This window comes from Trichosurus vulpecula, chromosome 2 (genome assembly GCF_011100635.1).
Source record: "Trichosurus vulpecula isolate mTriVul1 chromosome 2, mTriVul1.pri, whole genome shotgun sequence".
Classification (NCBI taxonomy): Eukaryota; Metazoa; Chordata; class Mammalia; order Diprotodontia; family Phalangeridae; genus Trichosurus; species Trichosurus vulpecula.
The window spans coordinates 32,866,742-32,885,892 of record NC_050574.1 but is presented as its reverse complement, the minus strand read 5'-3'; the positions used below and the strand labels follow the sequence as shown (position 1 = coordinate 32,885,892).

Genomic DNA, 19,151 nt, shown 5'->3' with positions numbered 1-19,151 from the left:
CAAGCCCATCCCACTCCCCATTTCCCTCCTATGCAATAGACTGAACCAGATTTGGACTCACTCACTCTGTTCCCAGGGGTCCTGCTTGCTAGCTCTTGCAAACAGTATGGAGAGATGTGGGATAAATCAGTGTTCTCCAAAGTAGAGGCCAGTATGACTCCCAAGAGGTGTGTGCTCAACCAGAGGGTGAGAAGATGGGTCACATCCCACCCTCTCTGACATAGATAATCATGGGGCTTAAGTCTAACACAACTAAGCCCACCTGTCATTTTTTACAACCCAACACCCCCCTGCTCCTCAGCCTCCCATACTCGTGAGAGCTCCCACCCTTTTCCCTTCTGAGCCCAGTGTGGGCCCCTCAGGGTGTTGTTGTTGTTAAGTTGCTTTTTTTTCCTGTCCTGTCCATCTCTTTATGACCCCTTCTGGGGTTGTCTTGGCAGAGATAGACATTGGAGTGGTTTTCCTTTCCTTTCCATTTCCTTCTCCAACTCATTGTGAAGATGAGGAAACTAAGGCAAGCATGGTTAAGTGACTTGCCCAGAGTCACACAGCTAGTGAGTGTCTGAGGCCAGATTTGAGCTGGGGAAGATGAGTATTCCTGATTTCAGGCTTGGTACTTTATCCATCGCACCACCTACTGCCTTAGAAAGCCACGTATTTATATCTTTCCTTTTTTATTCATACACCAATACATTAAAAATCAAATAGGAACCGTTTTAGTCTGGGGAGGGCAGTGTGTTTGACACCTTTGTTGTAGAAGACAGATTGGATTTGTTCGAGCTGGCTCAGAGAGCAGAAACAGAACTGAGGGGAAGGTTCTGAGATGCTAGTTACCGCTCAATGTCGGGGAGTGGACTTCTCAATGAGAGCTGGCCCAAAGTGAACTGGGCTGGAGGCTTTGGGGGATAACAGGACTAGATACTATCACTATTACTGTCACTGTCACTGTTACTATCACTGTCACTGTTACTATCGCTGTCACTGTTACTATTACTGTCACTGTTAGTATTACTGTCACTGTTACTGTTACTATTACTGTCACTGTCACTGTTACTGTTACTATCACTGTTACTATCACTGTAACTGTCACTATTACTATCACTGTCACTGTTACTATTGCTGTCACTGTTACTATCACTGTCACTGTTACTATCGCTGTCACTGTCACTGTCACTGTTACTATCGCTGTCACTGTCACTGTCACTGTCACTGTTACTATCACTGTCACTGTTACTATCGCTGTCACTGTTACTATCACTGTCACTGTTACTATCGCTGTCACTGTCACTGTCACTGTCACTGTTACTATTACTGTCACTGTTACTATCGCTGTCACTGTTACTATCACTGTCACTGTTACTATCGCTGTCACTGTCACTGTCACTGTCACTGTTACTATTACTGTCACTGTTACTATCGCTGTCACTGTTACTATTACTGTCACTGTCACTGTTACTATCGCTGTCACTGTTACTATTACTGTCACTGTCACTATTACTATCGCTGTCACTGTTACTATTACTGTCACTGTCACTATTACTATCGCTGTCACTGTTACTATTACTGTCACTGTCACTATTACTATCACTGTCACTGTTACTATTGCTGTCACTGTTACTATTACTATCACTGTCACTGTTACTATCACTGTCACTGTTACTGTTACTGTCACTGCTACTATCACTATCACTGTCACTGTTACTATCACTGTCACTGTCACTATTATTGTCACTGTCCCTATTACTATCACTGTCACTGTCACTGTCACTGTTACTGTTACTATCACTATTACTATCACTATCACTGTCACTGTTACTATCACTGTCACTGTTACTATTACTATCACTGTCACTGTTACTATCACTGTCACTGTCACTGTTACTATCACTGTCACTGTCACTGTTAGTATTACTGTCACTGTTATTATTACTGTCACTGTTACTATCACTGTCACTGTCACTATCACTGTCACTGTCACTGTTACTATCACTGTCACTGTCACTATTACTATCACTGTCACTGTCACTGTTACTGTTACTATCACTATTACTATCACTATCACTGTCACTGTTACTATCACTGTCACTATTACTATCACTGTCACTGTTACTATTACTATCACTGTCACTGTTACTATCACTGTCACTGTCACTGTTACTATCACTGTCACTGTCACTGTTACTGTCACTGTCACTGTTACTGTTACTGTCACTGTTACTATCACTGTCACTGTCACTGTTACTGTTACTGTCACTGCTACTATCACTATCACTGTCACTGTTACTATCACTGTCACTGTTACTATTACTATCACTGTCACTGTCACTATTATTGTCACTGTCACTATTACTATCACTGTCACTGTCACTATCACTGTCACTGTTACTGTCACTGTCACTATTACTATCACTGTCACTGTCACTATTACTATCACTGTCACTGTTACTATCACTGTCACTGTTACTATCACTGTCACTGTCACTGTCACTGCCTCTATTACTATCACTGTTATTAGACAATTTGGAAGAGAGATGCAGTGATTGCTTTTGGGGGCTTATCGAGGTGGGGGTTCCTTTGGGGCTTTGGATCCTTCGGTCTCTGAAGTTCTACAATTCTGTGACTTCCAGCGTGACAGTTAACATTCACGCCTCATTCTGTTACTTAAATGATGAGCTCCCTGAGAGCAGGGATGACCTAATTTTGTGACCGGTACAAAGCCTGGTACGCAGTAATAATAGCCAGCAGTCATCTAGCACTTCATGTGTTTCCCATTTGATCCTCACAGTGACCTGGGAGGAAGGGGCTATTATTATCCCCATTTTGTAGATGAGGAAACTGAGGCTGATGCCAGTATCTGACAGCTGGGAAGTGTCTGATTTGAACTCAGGTCTTCCTGATTCTCTCAAGCTAAGTACTTAGTGTTTGTTGAATTGACTCTGGATCCCACTCACTGCCCCTCCCCTCCTCCCCCAGCCTTCCCTGACTGCTCACATCACCTCTTTCTAGACCAGGCTGACCTCCTTGCCTCTTTGGACCTAGGTGGTTGGTCCATCAGCACCTATGGATCACCGTGGCTCCTTAGCCAGTGCACTAAGGGAGACACCCTTCTCACATGCTCACCCCTCTGGCTCCACCATATTTAAACACTACCCTTCTCCTTCCTGACCCTCCTTCCAAGCCATTGGCAAACTAAGGTAATTCACATTCCTCTAATACTTGCAAGTTTCCAGGTATAAATATTATTAAAGCCATTTTGCAGATGAGGAAACTGAAACTCAGGTAATAAATGAATTTGCCCAAAGTCATATGGCTAATAAGTATCAGAACCACCATGATCAGGTCCACTCATCATACCTTCTGCAAAGCCTAAGGGAAGGAATGACTTTTTCCTGTTTTGGACCATGGACCTCGTCATCTCCCTTTCCAGGAATGAAGCCCCAGCTCAGTTTGGGGTGATTTTCACGGACTTCTCAGCTGGCCCATTCTTGGGGCGTGAAAGAACCAAAGGTCACCTGGAGAATGCTGATATGCAACCACAACTCCAGAGAAATCACTCTGTAACATCAAGAGCAGGAGTCAATGATCTCTGAACACTTGGGCTTTCCAACATTCTATCAAGTCCTGTGCTCTCAAATCAGGCCTAATTCCTGCCCTGGGGATAGGATTGTCTTCAATCCTGGGAATCCTCCCACTGTTGAGAGAAAGAATGGACCTGTAGCAAGGCCTGTGAGAGCGGAAGGAGGTGCTGATAATATTGGGAAATCCATATTAGTAGGTATTCGGGCCCAGGCCAAACTCAGGACAATCTGGTGACACAGGGTTAGGGCTAGCACACAACGAGACGGTATAAAGGTGGAGCCAAAATGCAGGAGTAGCAGGAAGCAGTGAATTCTCCTCCAAAAATTCCTTCAAACTGACCTAGAAAATGCACCAAACCAAATCCTGATGGGGAAATTGAGAAAAGCCTCATGAAGGCCTTTGTCCTGTCCAGATCAGCTGGAGAGGTCTGCTCACACTGGCAGCAGGGTCAAGGCAGGAGCACTCTGGTATGCAAAGCATTGCAGCACCCAGGGAAAGGTGGTCCATCAAGGCAAGAGAACGTCCTAGACCCACATGGACACTGCAAAAGGGACAGGTGTCAACTGGCAACTTTGTCATCCAATACCCAGTTCTAGGGAACAGGTCCACCGCTAAGTGAGAAGGAGACTTTTGTATGATATTGGCATTCTCAGGTAGGAAGGCCCTGGGCAGTGTAAGCCAGGAAGCCAGGAAGCCAACAGTAGCAGTGGTTTGACTCAGACCTCAAAAGCGGAGAAGGGCCTGAGTTCCAGCACCTTCCCTCCAGAAGTGAGTCAGGGCCCAGCCCTAACACCGAGAACAAAATCAGAAAGTAGGCTGGAAGAACAGGCAAACAACAAAAACAAAACAATGCCCCACCATTTGAGCTATTATAGTGACCGGGATGCTCAAGATGCAAGCTGAAAAGATGAAAATTACTCCAAACATCTACAAGCATTACATCCAAAACACAAACTCAACTAGAATTCCTGGAGGAGCAAGATTTTTAAAATGTTTTTATGAATGAAATGAGAGCACTTGAGTAAAAATCGAATAAGAAATGAGAGCTATGGAAGAATGAATTAGAAAGGGAATTAGCAGTTGGGCAAAAGAGGTATAAAATTTTGCCCAAGCAACATATTCCCTAAAAATTAGAATGGACCAAATAGAAGCTAATGACTCCATGAGATAATGAGATTTTTTTTAAAAAGCAAAAGACTAAAAATAGAAGAAAATATAAGCTATCATGACAAAAACAACTTGCCTGCAAAATAGATCAATGAGAAAAAAATTTAAGGATCACTGGACTATCTAAACACTATGACCAAAAAAGAAGAGCCTACACATCATATTTCAAGAAATCTTAAAAAAAAAACTGCTCTGATATCTTAGAACCAGAGAACAAAGTGGAAGAAGAAAGAATCCACCAGTTACCTCCTGAAAGAAACCCCAAAATGAGGAACATTGTAGTCAAAATCCAGAGCTTCCAGGTTAAAGAAAATATACTTGAAGCAGACAGACAGAAAGAAAGAATTCAAGTACTAATGAGCTGGTCAGGATCACACATGATTTAGCAGGTACCACCATAAAGAAACAGGGAGGTTGGAATATGATATTTCAGAAGGCAAAGAATATAGACTTACAGGCAAGAACCCAGCAAAATTGAATACAATACTATGGGAGAAAAAATGTATTTTAGTGAAATAGAGGACTTCCAAGCATTCCTGATGAAAAGAGAACTGTTTTGGGAGGCAGAGCCAAGATGGCAGCTGGAAAATAGGGACTTGCTTAAGCTCTCCCCCAAATCCCTCCAAACACCTGTAAAAATGGCTCTGAACAAATTCTAGAGTTACAGAACCCACAAAATAACAGAGGGAAGCAGGTCTCCAGCCCAGGGAGGCCTGGATGGTTACTGGGAAGGGTCTATCACACCATACTGGGAGCGGAGTGCAGCCCTGCACCAGGACAAACCAGGCTGGAGTGGATCAGATGGAGCAGGACTCCCTCAGGGCCATGAATCACTGAGCTGTGGCAGTTAACAGACATCTGAACCCACAAACAAAAGACAACGGAACAGGTCAGTGGGAAAACCACTGTATCTGGGTGAGAGAAGTGTGCAGTCTGGCCCCAGCCCCAGGGACAGTGGGCAGCAGTGGCAGAAAGCTTCAGCAGCTGCTTCCAGAGCTCTAGTGGCTGCTTCCAGAGCTCCAGTAGCAGTAGCTTCTGGAGTCTCTGGCCCACATGATGGGAGGAATCAAGTGGATCAGAGCAGGAGTGCAGGGAGCTCTTTGCTGGCACAGAGGCAGGGTTCTCTTGCTTTGCCCTGCTCGGATCTAGGTCATGGTCCTGCTTGGTGGTTCTTGGGAGAGGAGGAACACTGGTGTGGCAGAGCTTGCAGTGACTGTGGAGTAGAAGTAGCTATGAAAACAGCAGCACGAGGCTCCTGAAGCTTGGGACAAAGCACTCTCCACTCTAAAAGCAGTCATACACTGACAAAAAGCTCAAGGGTCAAGTAGTTGGCTGGGAACATGAGCAGGCAATGTAAAAGGACTCAAACCCAGACTATAAAATCTTTTTTTGGTGACAAAGAAGATCAAAACATATAGCCAGAAGAAGTCAACAAAGTCAAAGAGCCTTCACCAAAAGCCTCCAAGAAAAATGTGAATTGGTCTCAGGCCATGGAAGAACTCAAAAAGGATTTTGAAAATCAAGTAAGAGAAGTAGAGGGAAAATTGGGAAGAGAAATGAGAATGAGGCAAGAAAATCATGAAAAACAAGTCAATGACTTGCTAAAGGAGACCCAAAAAATACTGAAGAAAATAACTTAAAAAATAGACTAACCCAAATGGCAAAAGAGCTCCAAAAGGCCAATGAGGAGAAGAATGCCTTAAAAGGCAGAATTAGCCAAATGGAAAAAGAGGTCCAAAAGACTACTGAAATACCACCTTAAAAATTAGAATAGAGCAAGTAGAAGCTAGTGACTTTATGAGAAATCAAGAAATTATAAAACAGAACCAAAAGAATGAAAAAATGGAAGACAATGTGAAATATCTCATTAGAAAAACCACTACCTGGAGAATAAATCCAGGAGAGATAACTTAAAAACTATTGGACTACCTGAAAGCCATGACCAAAAAAAAGAGCCTAGACATCATCTTTCAAGAAATTATCAAGGAAAACTGCCCTGATATTCTAGAACCAAAGGATAAAATAGAAATTGAAAGAATCCACCAATCGCCTCTTGAAAAACATCCCAAAAAGAAAACTTTAGGAATATTGTAGCCAAATTCCAGAGTTCCCAGGTCAAGGAGAAAATATCACAAGCAGCCAGAAAGAAACAATTCAAGTATTATGAAAACACAATCAGGACAATACAAGATCCAGCAGCTTCTACATTAAGGGATCAAAGGGCTTGGAATATGATATTCCAGAGGTCAAAGGAGCTAGGATTAAAACCAAGAATCACCTACCCAACAAAACTGAGTATAATACTCCAGGGAAAAATATGGATTTTCAATAAAATAGAGGACTTGCAAGCTTTCTCAATGAAAAGACCTCAGCTGAACAGAAAATTTGACTTTCAATACAAGAATCAAGAGAAGCATGAAAAGGTTAACAGGAAAGAGAAATCATAAGGGACTTATGAAAGTTGAACTATTTACATTCCTACATGGAAAGATGATATTTGTAACTCATGAGACCTTTCTAAGTATTAGGGTAGATGAAGGGAATATACATATATATAGACAGAGGGCACAGGGCGAGTTGAATATGAAGGCACAATATCTAAAAAATAAAATAAAATTAAAGGGTAAGGGAGGAATATATTGGAAGTAGGAGAAAGGGAGAGATAGAATGGGGTTAATTATCTCACATAAAAGTGGCAAGAAAAAGCAGTTCTAACGGAAGGGAAGAGAGGGCAGGCAGGTGGAAGGGAATGAGTGAATCTTGCTCTCATCAGACTTGACTTAAGGAGGGAATAACATACACACTCAATTGGGTATCTTACCCTACAGGAAAATAGGGGGAAGGGGATAAGAGAGGGGAATGATAGAAGGGAGGGCAGATTGGGGGAGGAAGTAATGAAAAGCAAACACTTTTGAAAAAGGGAGAAGGGAGAAAATTGAATAAAGGGGGACAGGCTAGGATGGAGGGAAATATAGTTAGTCTTTCACAACATGACTATTATGGAAGTATTTTGCATAATGATACATGTGTAGCCTATGTTGAATTGCTTGCCTTCTCAAGGAGGGTGGGCGGGGAGGGAAGAAGGGAGAGAATTTGGAACTCAAAGTTCTAAAAACAGATGTTCAAAAAAAGAAGTTCTTTTTACATGCAACTGGGAAATAAGATATACAAACAATGGGGTATAGAAATCTATCTTGCCCTATAATTAAGTAAGGGGAAAAGGGATGGGGGGGGAAGTGGGGTGACAGAAAGGAGGGCAGACTGGGGAAGGGGACAATCAGAATATATGCCATCTTGAAGTGGGGGGGAGGGTAGAAATGGGGAGAAAATTTGTAACTCAAAATCTTGTGGAAATCAATGTTGAAAACTAAAAATATTAAATAAGAAAGAGAACTGTTTTGAAGTTAAAATGCAGGAGTTAAGAGAAACATGAAAATGTAAACATGAATCAACAAAGATAATTGGCTAAACAAAGTTAAACTGCATGCAGTATAACGCAGGAAGATGATACATGTGTCCCCTCTGAGGGGGAAAGAGGATAATAGAATAGTCCTGGGAGTAGAAAGAAAGAGAAAGGAAAATGAGTACGCTGGTGGTGGAATAAGAGAGAGCAGGGAGAGGAGGGGAAAAGAAGGTTAGGAAAAAATATTTTGCATAATTAGGATGTGAAGATACACATCTATAAAAACAAGGAGGAAGAGACATGGGGGAAAAGCCAATGTTTCAATCTCACTCTCATCTAAACTAGTTAAAGGAAGGAAGAATATACACACACACATACACACACACACACACACACACAGTAGTGCAGAGAAATACATTTCATTCAACAGACAAATAGGGGAAAAGGGGAAAAGAAGAAAGTGAGAATTAGAGGGAGGATAGGTTAAGAGAGGGATTAGTCATAAGCAAAATAAACATTAAAAATGTACAAAAATATTTATAGCTCTTTTTGAGATGGCAAAGAATGGGAATCTGAGTAGGTGTTCATAAATTGGGCAATAGATGAACAAAATTATGGTGTATACATGTGATGGAATACTACTATGCTGTAAGAAATAACAAAGGGGGGCAGCTAGGTGGGACAGTGGCTGGAGCACTAGGCTGGGAGTCAGAAGGACCCGAGTTCAAATCTGACCTTAGACACTTACTAGCTATGTTACTTAACCAAATTGCCTCTAAAAAAATGATGAAGGGGATGGTATCTGGGAAGACTTTTATGACCTGATGCCAAGTAATGGGAACAGAACCAGGAGAAAAAATTTATACAATAACAACAATCAAATAATTTTGAAAGAATTAGAAACTGATCGGTGTAATAACCAACTACAACATGCTACCCTTACCCTCCTCTAGATAGAGAGGTAAAGGACTCAAAAAATGAGACAAATGTTGGGATTTTTTGGATGTGGTCGATGTCAAATTTTATTTTGATTGACTATTCATATTTGTTAACAGGGTTTCTTTTTCTTAAGTTCTTGATGGGGAGAAGAGGAGAGGATGAGAAGGTGGATTTTTGCTGATTGAAAAACATATTTTAAAATGCAATGAAGCATGTATGGACTACTAAAGTCAATAAAACAATGTTACTTAGAATGATTAAAGAGGATATAATTCTTAGAATTAAAAAGTATACTAACTCAGATTAAACCTTACTCCCATTGGCCTCCATATTCAGCATAAGAACAAGCCATGTTAGGTCAAAAAAAGCATTCCCACGGGGGAGTGGGAATTCCTTTAAAACCTCTAATGCCAACTTTCTATTTGCTGGGCCTTTTATGCATCAGGTGGTAAGGAGGCCAAATCAATGATGATCCAGAGAATAACCTCCCCACCCAAAGACACCAGCCTAAACTATATGAAACATATATGCCGCTCCTACCACATTCCACCCTTTAGTGGAAAGGGCCCAAAAATATTTTAGGAGAACTTCTACCTCTAAATAATCATAGAAATGTGACAGATTAAGTCTGAGATAACTGAGGAAACAAAGGTTCAAGATTTCAAACATACTGATTTATTAAGCAATGCATGCCAATTGCATAACAATTGGGACCAGGCCTCCTCAGTTTAGCACTAAACCCTGAATACAGGGAGAGACAGATTTTTTTATTATTTATTTGTTAATCAAGTAAGACCAATTAATTAAAAGAAGACAGTTAACAGGATAAAAACCAAAATACAAGATTAGGTAATCTGATTCCTAATTGGAGGAAAGATGAGGGACCTTTTGAGTTAGGAAAGGGATGAGCAAATTTTGGTCAAGTTGGGAGTGGGGTGAGTAGATTTAGAGGTCTTTCCCAGAATTGAGAGATGCTAATTAACCACTTGCATTTAGGAAACAACTTATACCATCTAGGTCCCCATGGATAATTTGGAGAAAAATAACAAGATGGAGGATAATATATGTGGCAGCATAAGATGTAGTCGGTATTCATAAAATAGAATCCAATTGGTTTTCTCAATTCTCACAGTAAACCAATGCCATCTTGTGACTGGCCTTCACTCTATCTCATCAGAAACAATCCTAGCTAAGCAGTATTGCTCTTTAGTGTTGAAGAGCAAGCTTAATATAAGCAATACAGGCATACAACAATACAATCGATGTTTTAAAAAATACAATTCATACAGGAGGGGTAACACCAGGGGAGCTCAGAGTAGGTTTCCTGATATTAAAAACACAACCATGACAACCAAGACGATTGTACCATGAATATCAGGTACACATAACAGTTAATTAAATGTCCACCACCATCATAAGTTGGGGTCAACTGTATTAAGATAACTAAGAGGTCATAGACCTCTTGTATCTGAATAGATACCAGATCTTAGCTGATATCACCATCCATGGGCCACGCTGGCCAGCATTTCCTGCTTCCTTTCCCCCTGTTTGCTTTTGGTCTATCCCATCTTGGAGTAGAGAGGAAGACTCTAAACTCATTCAAGAAGTAGGGAGAATGTCCTGGGGGTTGATAGCTAATGGCTACCAGGATCTTGAATGGGTGACAAATTTAGAGAGTATAAATCTCAAAACAGAAGAGGTTACCTAGTGGTGGTGGTAGTAAAGTGAGTATGTATCTAACTCCACCTCTGTGACTCTGTGACTCTGTGAGTCAGGGGGTATGAGTAAAAGTACAACCGGTAGTGGATATGATGGCGAAGAAAGCTATGTCATCAGGAGGGAGCCAGGTCTAAGTGAACTTGTCACTCCTCTCTGTTTCTCATACAGCAGACCTATGGGCAGAGGCCTGAAACATGTCTTGGGTGACAAATACCCCAGAAAGCTCCTCTGGTGATGTTATGAAAGTGTCCTTCGGAATGATCTTGCAAGTAGGGATTTTGACACCAACAGATTTAGTCTGTTTTGTACCAGGTTTGACTTTGGACTCTTCCACTTTGGCTGGCAGCTACAGGACTCGATCTACTGTCTTATCATTCAGAGTAAGATTGTGCCCTGCATGAATTGAGGACTCAAAACATTCATTGTTTTGAGTCCTTATGTAAAATTTCTACTGCATGTTGGATCTTTCTCACACCTTCTTGCTTCATTAAGGCCAATGGGGTTGTGTGAGACTCATCTTTGGCTAAATTCTCCACTCCATCACCATTGTTTTCATCTGACAAGTTGGCAGTCTCCATAGGTCTTTTGTATTTCACTCCTGACTTAGAAATACCTATCCAGTTCAGTTTGATGGTCCACTCATAGAAAAAGATGAGCTTGCCTTTGCAATTGTCAATTGATGCCTCTCCATTGATCTCGCTTGTAGTTGCCCTCTTCACTTTGCGCCTGGATTCCCAGAAGCAGAAATTTCAGTTTATTGGTGAACCAGTTTGAAGCACCCTCCATGATCTAGCTTGAGTCATCCTTGCCCCACTTGGCCATCTAGTCTTGGATTTTGCCACAGCAGGCTCATGCATGGTCCCAGCCCCAGCCTCAGCCACCTGGCAGCACCTGGAAATTACCAGAAGTGGGTACAGTGCCTCCTAGCTTGCTATTCTTTCCAGGTTCCTCCACCCCAGCCCCACCTTCTGTAAATGCCTTTTCTAATAACAAATTGAGGCTACTGCTGGGGTTCAGGAGCTGTCATCCCATAAGCATAGTCTCTTAACCAGCACTGAAATTCCATGTCCTGAATAAGTATCAACTGCAGTGAGTACACAAGCCTCTTGCCCTGAGACTGGTCAAGAGAGCCAATATAACCAATTTACCAATCAGAAGCAGATTGAGAACTACATGGGAACATGGTACATTGGTCTTTCAAAAACAGATGCTGTGATGGGCACAAAAGGCAACATTGAGTGGACGGAACTGCATTGTCTAGTTAAAGGGATCTTACAGTCACTATACCATCATCTCCCCCATGTCCAGGTTAATAATGGACCCAGCCCCCAGTCTCTGCTGCCACACATTTGGTATGGAATAGGGAGTTAGTGGACTTCCTGATCTTTACAGCCATCTAGTTAGAGTGCACACAAAGTGAGAGGTGAGGACGAAAAGATTTATTGAGTTGAACAAAGAATGAGAGTTAACCTCTCAAGATGAAAGTAATAGCTATATTAGAAGAATCTGCATATGGATTCAGAATATCATTTTGTAGCAGCTATGGCTAAGGGAATCAGATGCTGGCCAGCTGACTGGCAGAATAATATGACTTTTAGGTTCCAATTTCCTTTCCATTAGACCACCTTGATTCACCATTCAGCTTTGCTAATGCACATAGCCTCCCAGGGACTGTTCAGGAAATTAAAGGGCTAGAGATTTGAGCTATGTTTGAACACTGGACTCTGCCCCACTCACTACAGAGCTTTCTTGGATTGAACCCAATAGAACATGCCCCAATTCAAGACAATGCCCTCAACCCCATTATGGCACTTGGCACCCTCCAGCATGTTTCTCTCCCTAGTTTACTACATCAGAGACTTTAGGGAAATTTCCCTTGGGTAAGAACGTTAGAATGTATTGTTTTACTGCATCTGATATAGTAAGGCAAAATACAGATATCTCCATATTTGGAACCAACGTGATTAGTATATGAGCAGCTAGGTGGAGAAGTGAATAGAGCACTGGGCCTAGAGTCAGGAAGACTCATCTTCATGGGTTCAAATCCCACCTCAGACACTTACTAGCTGTGTGACCCTATTTGCCTCAGTTTTCTCATCTGTAAAATAAGCTGGAGAAGGAAATGGCAAACCACTCTAGTATCTTTGCCAAGAAAATCCCAAATGGGGTCATGAAGAGTTGGACTGAACAAAGATTAATGTATCCTGCCACAGATTAGAAGAGAATATGGAAGAAGATTTACCCTGAGCTCTTGCTCCCTCTTTTGGAAGCATTAAAAAAGCATCTTTAAATTATCCTAGTTTGAAGATCTTTCTTCATATAATATGATATGTAATATAATAATAATGTTTCTTCAACTATCAATTCCAATATAACGTCTTGAGCTTCTTTTTCCCTGTTGGCTCAGAAAGGGCTCCTCCTGGCACTAACTAGGGCAGTGATCGGACATGGTCAAGGGGCCCCTAACCGACCCATATTGACCATATCAGGGTGCTGGCGATCAAAAGGACAAAAGTCTCTGATTACTTTGGTTAATGGAAGCAGCTTATGAGTTCACCTTTGACTAGCTGGAAAGGCAAATCCTTAGAGGGAGTGGCCAAAGACAGATGGAATGGTTTCAGGACGATAATTCTCCAAGTACGTGCCAAGAGTTAAGTGACTATGGTTCTATCTGATGAAGCAAAATGTGAACTGAGCTTTCCCTTGAGCACTGTCCCTATGGCTTTTTTCATCATAGAATCTGTTCTCTTATTCAGAAAGGCTGCAACTGGAATGTAAAAATGACCAGGGTCACAGGAAGATTTTCAGAGTCATGGAGTATCTCTTCCTATCTTTCACTCTTTCTTGCTCCGTCTAGAGAGAAAATGCCGGTACTAGAATAATCTAAGTGTGGAAGCACACACCTATGATTCCTGCTACTGGAGGGGGCTGCGGCTAAGGCTGGTGGATAGCTTAAGCTCAGGAGTTCTGTGATGCGGTGGGCTGAGCCTTTCTGAACTAAGGTCAGTACCAGTGTAACCTGAGTATGGGATTCTCTCCTTATTGATGAAGACCAATGTCTTCCTCCTTCATAAGGAGGTGGGGGAAGAGCTGGTGAGAGTGGGAGTGAGGACAGATCCTGTCTTTGGGTCTCTCCAAGCTGTGCAGGTGTTTCAGACATTTCTTGCTTCTAGCCCTCAGGAGAGAGGATGGAAGGTGCCAACCCCATTTTAGGCTGCTAAAGGAAGAGACTATAGGAAGAAGCTGATACGAGACGAGCAAATAGTCTCCAGCATGTTCCTCTGCCTACATCGCTACATCAGAGACTTTGGGGAACTTTCCCTTGGGTAAGATCTAGGACTCTTTTGGCTGAGCTGAGTTCCCTCCCTCTCAATAAGAGAACTCCCTCACTCTCTATTTGTTGACATATATTCTCTTATGCAGACCTTCTCTGATTTCTGTTTGTTATGGAATTGGATAAATGGGCTTCTTTTTTAAATCCTATGTGGATTCATTATGGAATTGGTATTTGGTGGAAAGGGAATCAAACCTTGGATATAAAGCCTGGGATCCTGCTTCCCCCATTAAGAGGCAGCGATCAGAAGTTAGACTGAACCTATAACTACATCTCCTAGACTAATAATACTTAAGGAAACAGATAGATATAATTGTGCCCTGGGACCCCCTCTCTCTCTGAGGAGAGCAGAGTAACCAAGCTTCTGGTCCCAACCTCCTGCTTCCCCACCTGGCAGGAAATAAAGGGTGGGGAGAGAAGGGAAGAGAGATTATATCTATTCCCTCTCCTTTAAAATCACACAATGATGCCCCCATGCCACCTAGATGAGGGACACCCTTGCAACACCAGGGACCACCAGGCTGCACAAGTAGAGGCAAACTGACTAGGCTGGAAACAGATTCCCACGCCAACTGGCAATGAGATCAGGCTGATGAGTGACCACTTCACTTCCAGCCTAGGAAAGAAAGGGAGACCCAGTGAGAAAAAAGAAAAGATTAGAATAATCTAAATTAATTTTTTAAAGTGTTTCTCTAGGGCTGCCCATTGCCTTTAGGAGCAAATCTAAAATCTTCTGGTGTTCAAAGTCTTTCATACCCTGGCCTCCCCCTACATTTCCAGTCTTCTTACACCCTTTCATACACTCTACATTCCAGTGACACTGGCCTTCTTCTGTTTGCTGTTGGAACAAGACACACCATTTCCCGACTCCATGCACTTTCTCTGGCTGTGCCCCACGCCTGGAATGCTCTCCCTCCCCATCTCCACCTCCTGACTTCCCTGGCTTCCTTCAAGCCACAGCTAAAATCCCACCTTCTATAGGAAGCCTTTCCCAATCCCCCTTAATTCTAGGGTCTTCCCTCTGTTGAATATTTCCCATTTATCTTATATGTAGCTTATTTATACATATCTGCTTACATGCTGTCACCCCTGTTAGATTGGGAGGCCCTTGACGCTAGACACTTTGTATCCTCAGCACTTAGTACTGGGCTTGACATACAGTAGGCATTTAATAAATGTTTATTGACTGACTGCCTGGCTTGTGCCCAAAGCACAGAGGATAGCATTTTCTTGCACAAAAAGGGAAACCACCCCAGCCTACATAAGACCACCATTACTAATACCACATCATCATAAACCAATAAACTTTGATTAAGCACCTACTATGTGCCAGACCTGGTGTTAATCATTGGGAATGCAGAAAGAGGCAAAATATAGCTCTTCAAACACTAGGGCTCCAAGGACAAACCCATCAGCTCTTCTTGTCTGATATTGGAGGGCCAGTGGTTTCAGGTTCCCTAGCTCCGTGGCCCCTGAAACCCCAAATCAAAAGTTTAACCTAGGAGATGGCAGAGTAAAGGCAAGGACTTGCTTGAGCTCTCCTCCAAGCCCCTCCAAATACCTGTAAAAAAATAACTCCAAACAAATTCTAGGGCAGCAGAACCCACAAAAAGACAGAGGGAAACAAATTTCTAGCCCAAGACAACCTGGATGATTGACACAAAAGGTCTGTTGTGCGGGGCTGGGAAAGGAATGCAGTCCAGCAGAAGCCACGCCAGCAGACTGTGCCCTAGCAAATCCGGGGCAAGCCTCAGAGGACTTAATTGCAGGCAGCTGTGGTCATTTCCAAACTTCTCAACCCACAAACACCAAAGACAACTTAGAAGGTCATTAGGAAAAGCCTGTTGGAGCTGGGTGAGAGAGGAGCACAGTCTGCCCCCAGCCCCAGGGCAACAGCGGGGGCAGCAGCAGTGGCTGCTTCCAGAGTTCTTGGCCCACACACAGTAAAGAGATCCAGAAGCCGGTCAGAAGGAGGTTACGGGGTCTCTTTGCTGGCACTAAGGTAGGCCTCTGTTGCTTTGCACATACTTGGATCTGGGTGACAGTTCTGGGTGGTGGTCCTGGGGCGAGGAGGAGCACTGGCATGACAGAGCTTGTGGTGGTGGTGGAAAGGGAATCCTCTTCACACTTCCAAGGCAGAAAACAGTGCTTGTGGTCACTCACAGATCAGAGCACAGGCCAGGAGAGGAGTAAACACCTCTCCTTTGATCATACCACCTTGAAAGAACTGAAAACTTACAGGTCCCTAGAAGTATCTCTGAAAACAGTTGCACAAAACCCCTGAAGCTTGGGAGGCTGCACCCTTCACCCTGGAAGTAGACCCTACTTTAACAAAGACTTATAAGTCAAATAATTGGAGAAATGAAGAAACAACGGGAAAAAACTCAGACTATAGAAACTTACTTTGGTAACAAGGAAGATCCAAACATATACTCAGAAGAAGACAACAAAGTCAAAGCTCCTACATCAGGCCTCCAAGAAAAATACAAATTGGTCTCAGGCAATGGGAGAGCTCAAAAAGGATTTTGAAAATCAAATAAGAGAAGTAAAGGAAAAACTGGGAAGAGAAATGAGAGTGATGCAAGAAAATTGTGAAAAACGAGTCAACAGCTTTCTAAAGGAGACCCCCAAAAAAATACTGAAGAAAATAACAACTTAAAAAATAGATTAACCCTGTGGGATGCAGCAAAAGCAGTTCTTGTGTGAAGTTTTATATCTCTGAATGATATACTTAGAGAATCCTAGAGAATCAAGTAAAAAAAAAACTACTTGAAATAATAAACAACTTTAGAAAAGTTGCAGGATATAAAATAAACCCACATAAATCCTTGGCATTCCTATACATTACTAACAAAGCCCAACAGCAAGAGATAGAAAGAGAAATTCCATTTAAACATACTGTAGACAATATAAAATATTTGGGAGTCTGCCTGCCAAGACAAGCCCAGGAACTCTATGAATACAATTACAAACACTTTTCACACAAATAAAGTCAAATCTAAGTAATTGGAAACATATCAGTTACTCATGGGTAGGCCGAGCTAATATAATAAAAATTACAATTCTACCTAAATTACTTTACTTATTCAGTGTCATACCAATCAAACTACCAAAAATTATTTTATAAAACTAGAAAAAATAATGTCAAAATTTATCTGGAAGAACCAAAATTCCAGAATATCAAGGGAATTAATGAAAAGAAATACTAGGGAAGGTGTCCTAGACATGCCAGATCTTAAATTGTATTATAAAGCAGCAATCATCAAAACCACTTTGTACTGCCTAAGAAATAGAGGGATAGATCAGTGGAATAGGTTAGGTACACAATATTTATAGCAATCTGCTGTTTGACAACCCCAAAGACCCCAGCTTCTGGGATAAGAACTCACTATTTGACAAAAACTGCTGGGAAAACTGGAAAATAGTATGGCAGAAACTAGGCATAGACCAATGTCTGACACCGTATACCAAAATAAAGTCCAAATGGGTACACTATTTAGGTATAAAGGCCAATACTATAAACAAATTAGGGGAGCAAGGAATAGTTTATCTGTCAGATTTATGGAGAATGGAGGAATTTATGACCAAACAAGAGATAAAGAACATTATGAAATGCAAAATGGATAATTTTGATTACATTAAATTGAAAAGTTTTTGCACAAACAAAGCCAATGCAACCAAGATTAGGAAGGAAGCAGAAAACTGGGAAAGAATTTTTACAACTAGTGTCTCTCATAAAGGCCTCATTTATAAAATATATAGAGAACTGAGTCAAATTTACAAAGATACAAGTCATTCCCCAATTGAGAAACGGTCAAAGGATGTGAACAGACCGTTTTCAGAGGAAGAAATTAAAGCTATTTATAGTCATATGAAAAAATGCTCTAAATCATTGTTGATTAGAGAGATACAAATCAAAACAAATCTGAGGCACTACATCAGACTTGTCAGATTGGCTAACATGACCAAACAAGAAAGTGATAAATGTTGGAGAAGATGTGGGAAAGTTGGAACACTAATTCACTGTTGGTAGAGCTGTGAGCTGATCCAACCATTCTGAAGAAAAATTTGGAACTATGCCCAAAGGGTTATAAAAATGTGCATACCCTTTAACCCAGCAATACCACTTCTAGGGCTGTATCCCAAATAGATCACACAAGTGGCAAAAAGACCCATATGTACAAAAATATTTATAGCAGCTCTTTTTGTAGTAGCAAAGAATTGGAAATCAAAGGGATGTCCATCAATGGGGGAACGGCTGAACAAGGTGTGGTATATGAATATAATGGAATACTATTATGCTATAAGAAATGATGAGCAGGTCGATTTCAGAAAAACCTGGAAAGACTTATATAAACTGATGCTGAATGAAGTGAGCAGAACCAGGAGAACATTGTACACAGCAACAGCCATAGTGTGCAATGACTGACTTGGAGAGACTTAGCCCTTCTCAGCAATGCAAGGACCTAAAATAATTCCAAAGGACTCATGATGGAAAATGCCACCCACATCCAGAGAAAGAACTATGTAATCAGAATGCAGACCAAAGCAGACTATTTTTTTGTGTTTTGTTTTGTTTTGTCTTTCTCATGGTTTTTCCTATTTGTTATAATTCTTCTATGCAACATGACTAATGTGAAGATGCATTTAATAGGAATATATGTGTAAAGCCTATATCAGATTGCATGCTGTCTTGAGGAGGGAGTTGGGAGAGAGGAAGAGAAATTTAAAACTTATGGAAGTGAATATTGAAAATTAAAAATAAATAAATTAATAAATTGGAAAAAAAAATAGACTAACCCAAATGGCAAAAGAGGTCCAAAAAGCCAATGAGGAGAAGAATGCCTTAAAAAGCAGAACTGGCCAAATTGAAAAGGAGGTCCAAAAGCTCACTGAAGAAAATAATTTCTTAAACATTAGAATGGAGCAAATGGAAGCTAATGATTTTATGAGAAATAAAGAAATTATAACATATAACCAAAAGAATGAAAAAATAGAAGACAATGTGAA

At 41.4% G+C, this 19,151-nt stretch overlaps 1 protein-coding gene and 1 pseudogene across 1 annotated transcript; both read right to left on the bottom strand.

Annotated features, from left to right (window-relative positions):
• Window positions 1-914: 914 nt before the first annotated feature.
• LOC118836315 (serine-aspartate repeat-containing protein F-like) lies at window positions 915-2,749 on the bottom strand. The gene is made up of 2 exons (XM_036743643.1): window positions 2,714-2,749; window positions 915-2,606 (listed from the first exon to the last, which is right to left on the bottom strand). Exons 1-2 carry the CDS (start codon window positions 2,747-2,749, stop codon window positions 915-917), a joined length of 1,728 nt encoding a protein of 575 aa, XP_036599538.1.
• An 8,188-nt stretch (window positions 2,750-10,937) lies between these two features.
• On the bottom strand, window positions 10,938-11,593 carry LOC118836314 (annotated as a pseudogene).
• Window positions 11,594-19,151: the final 7,558 nt, after the last annotated feature.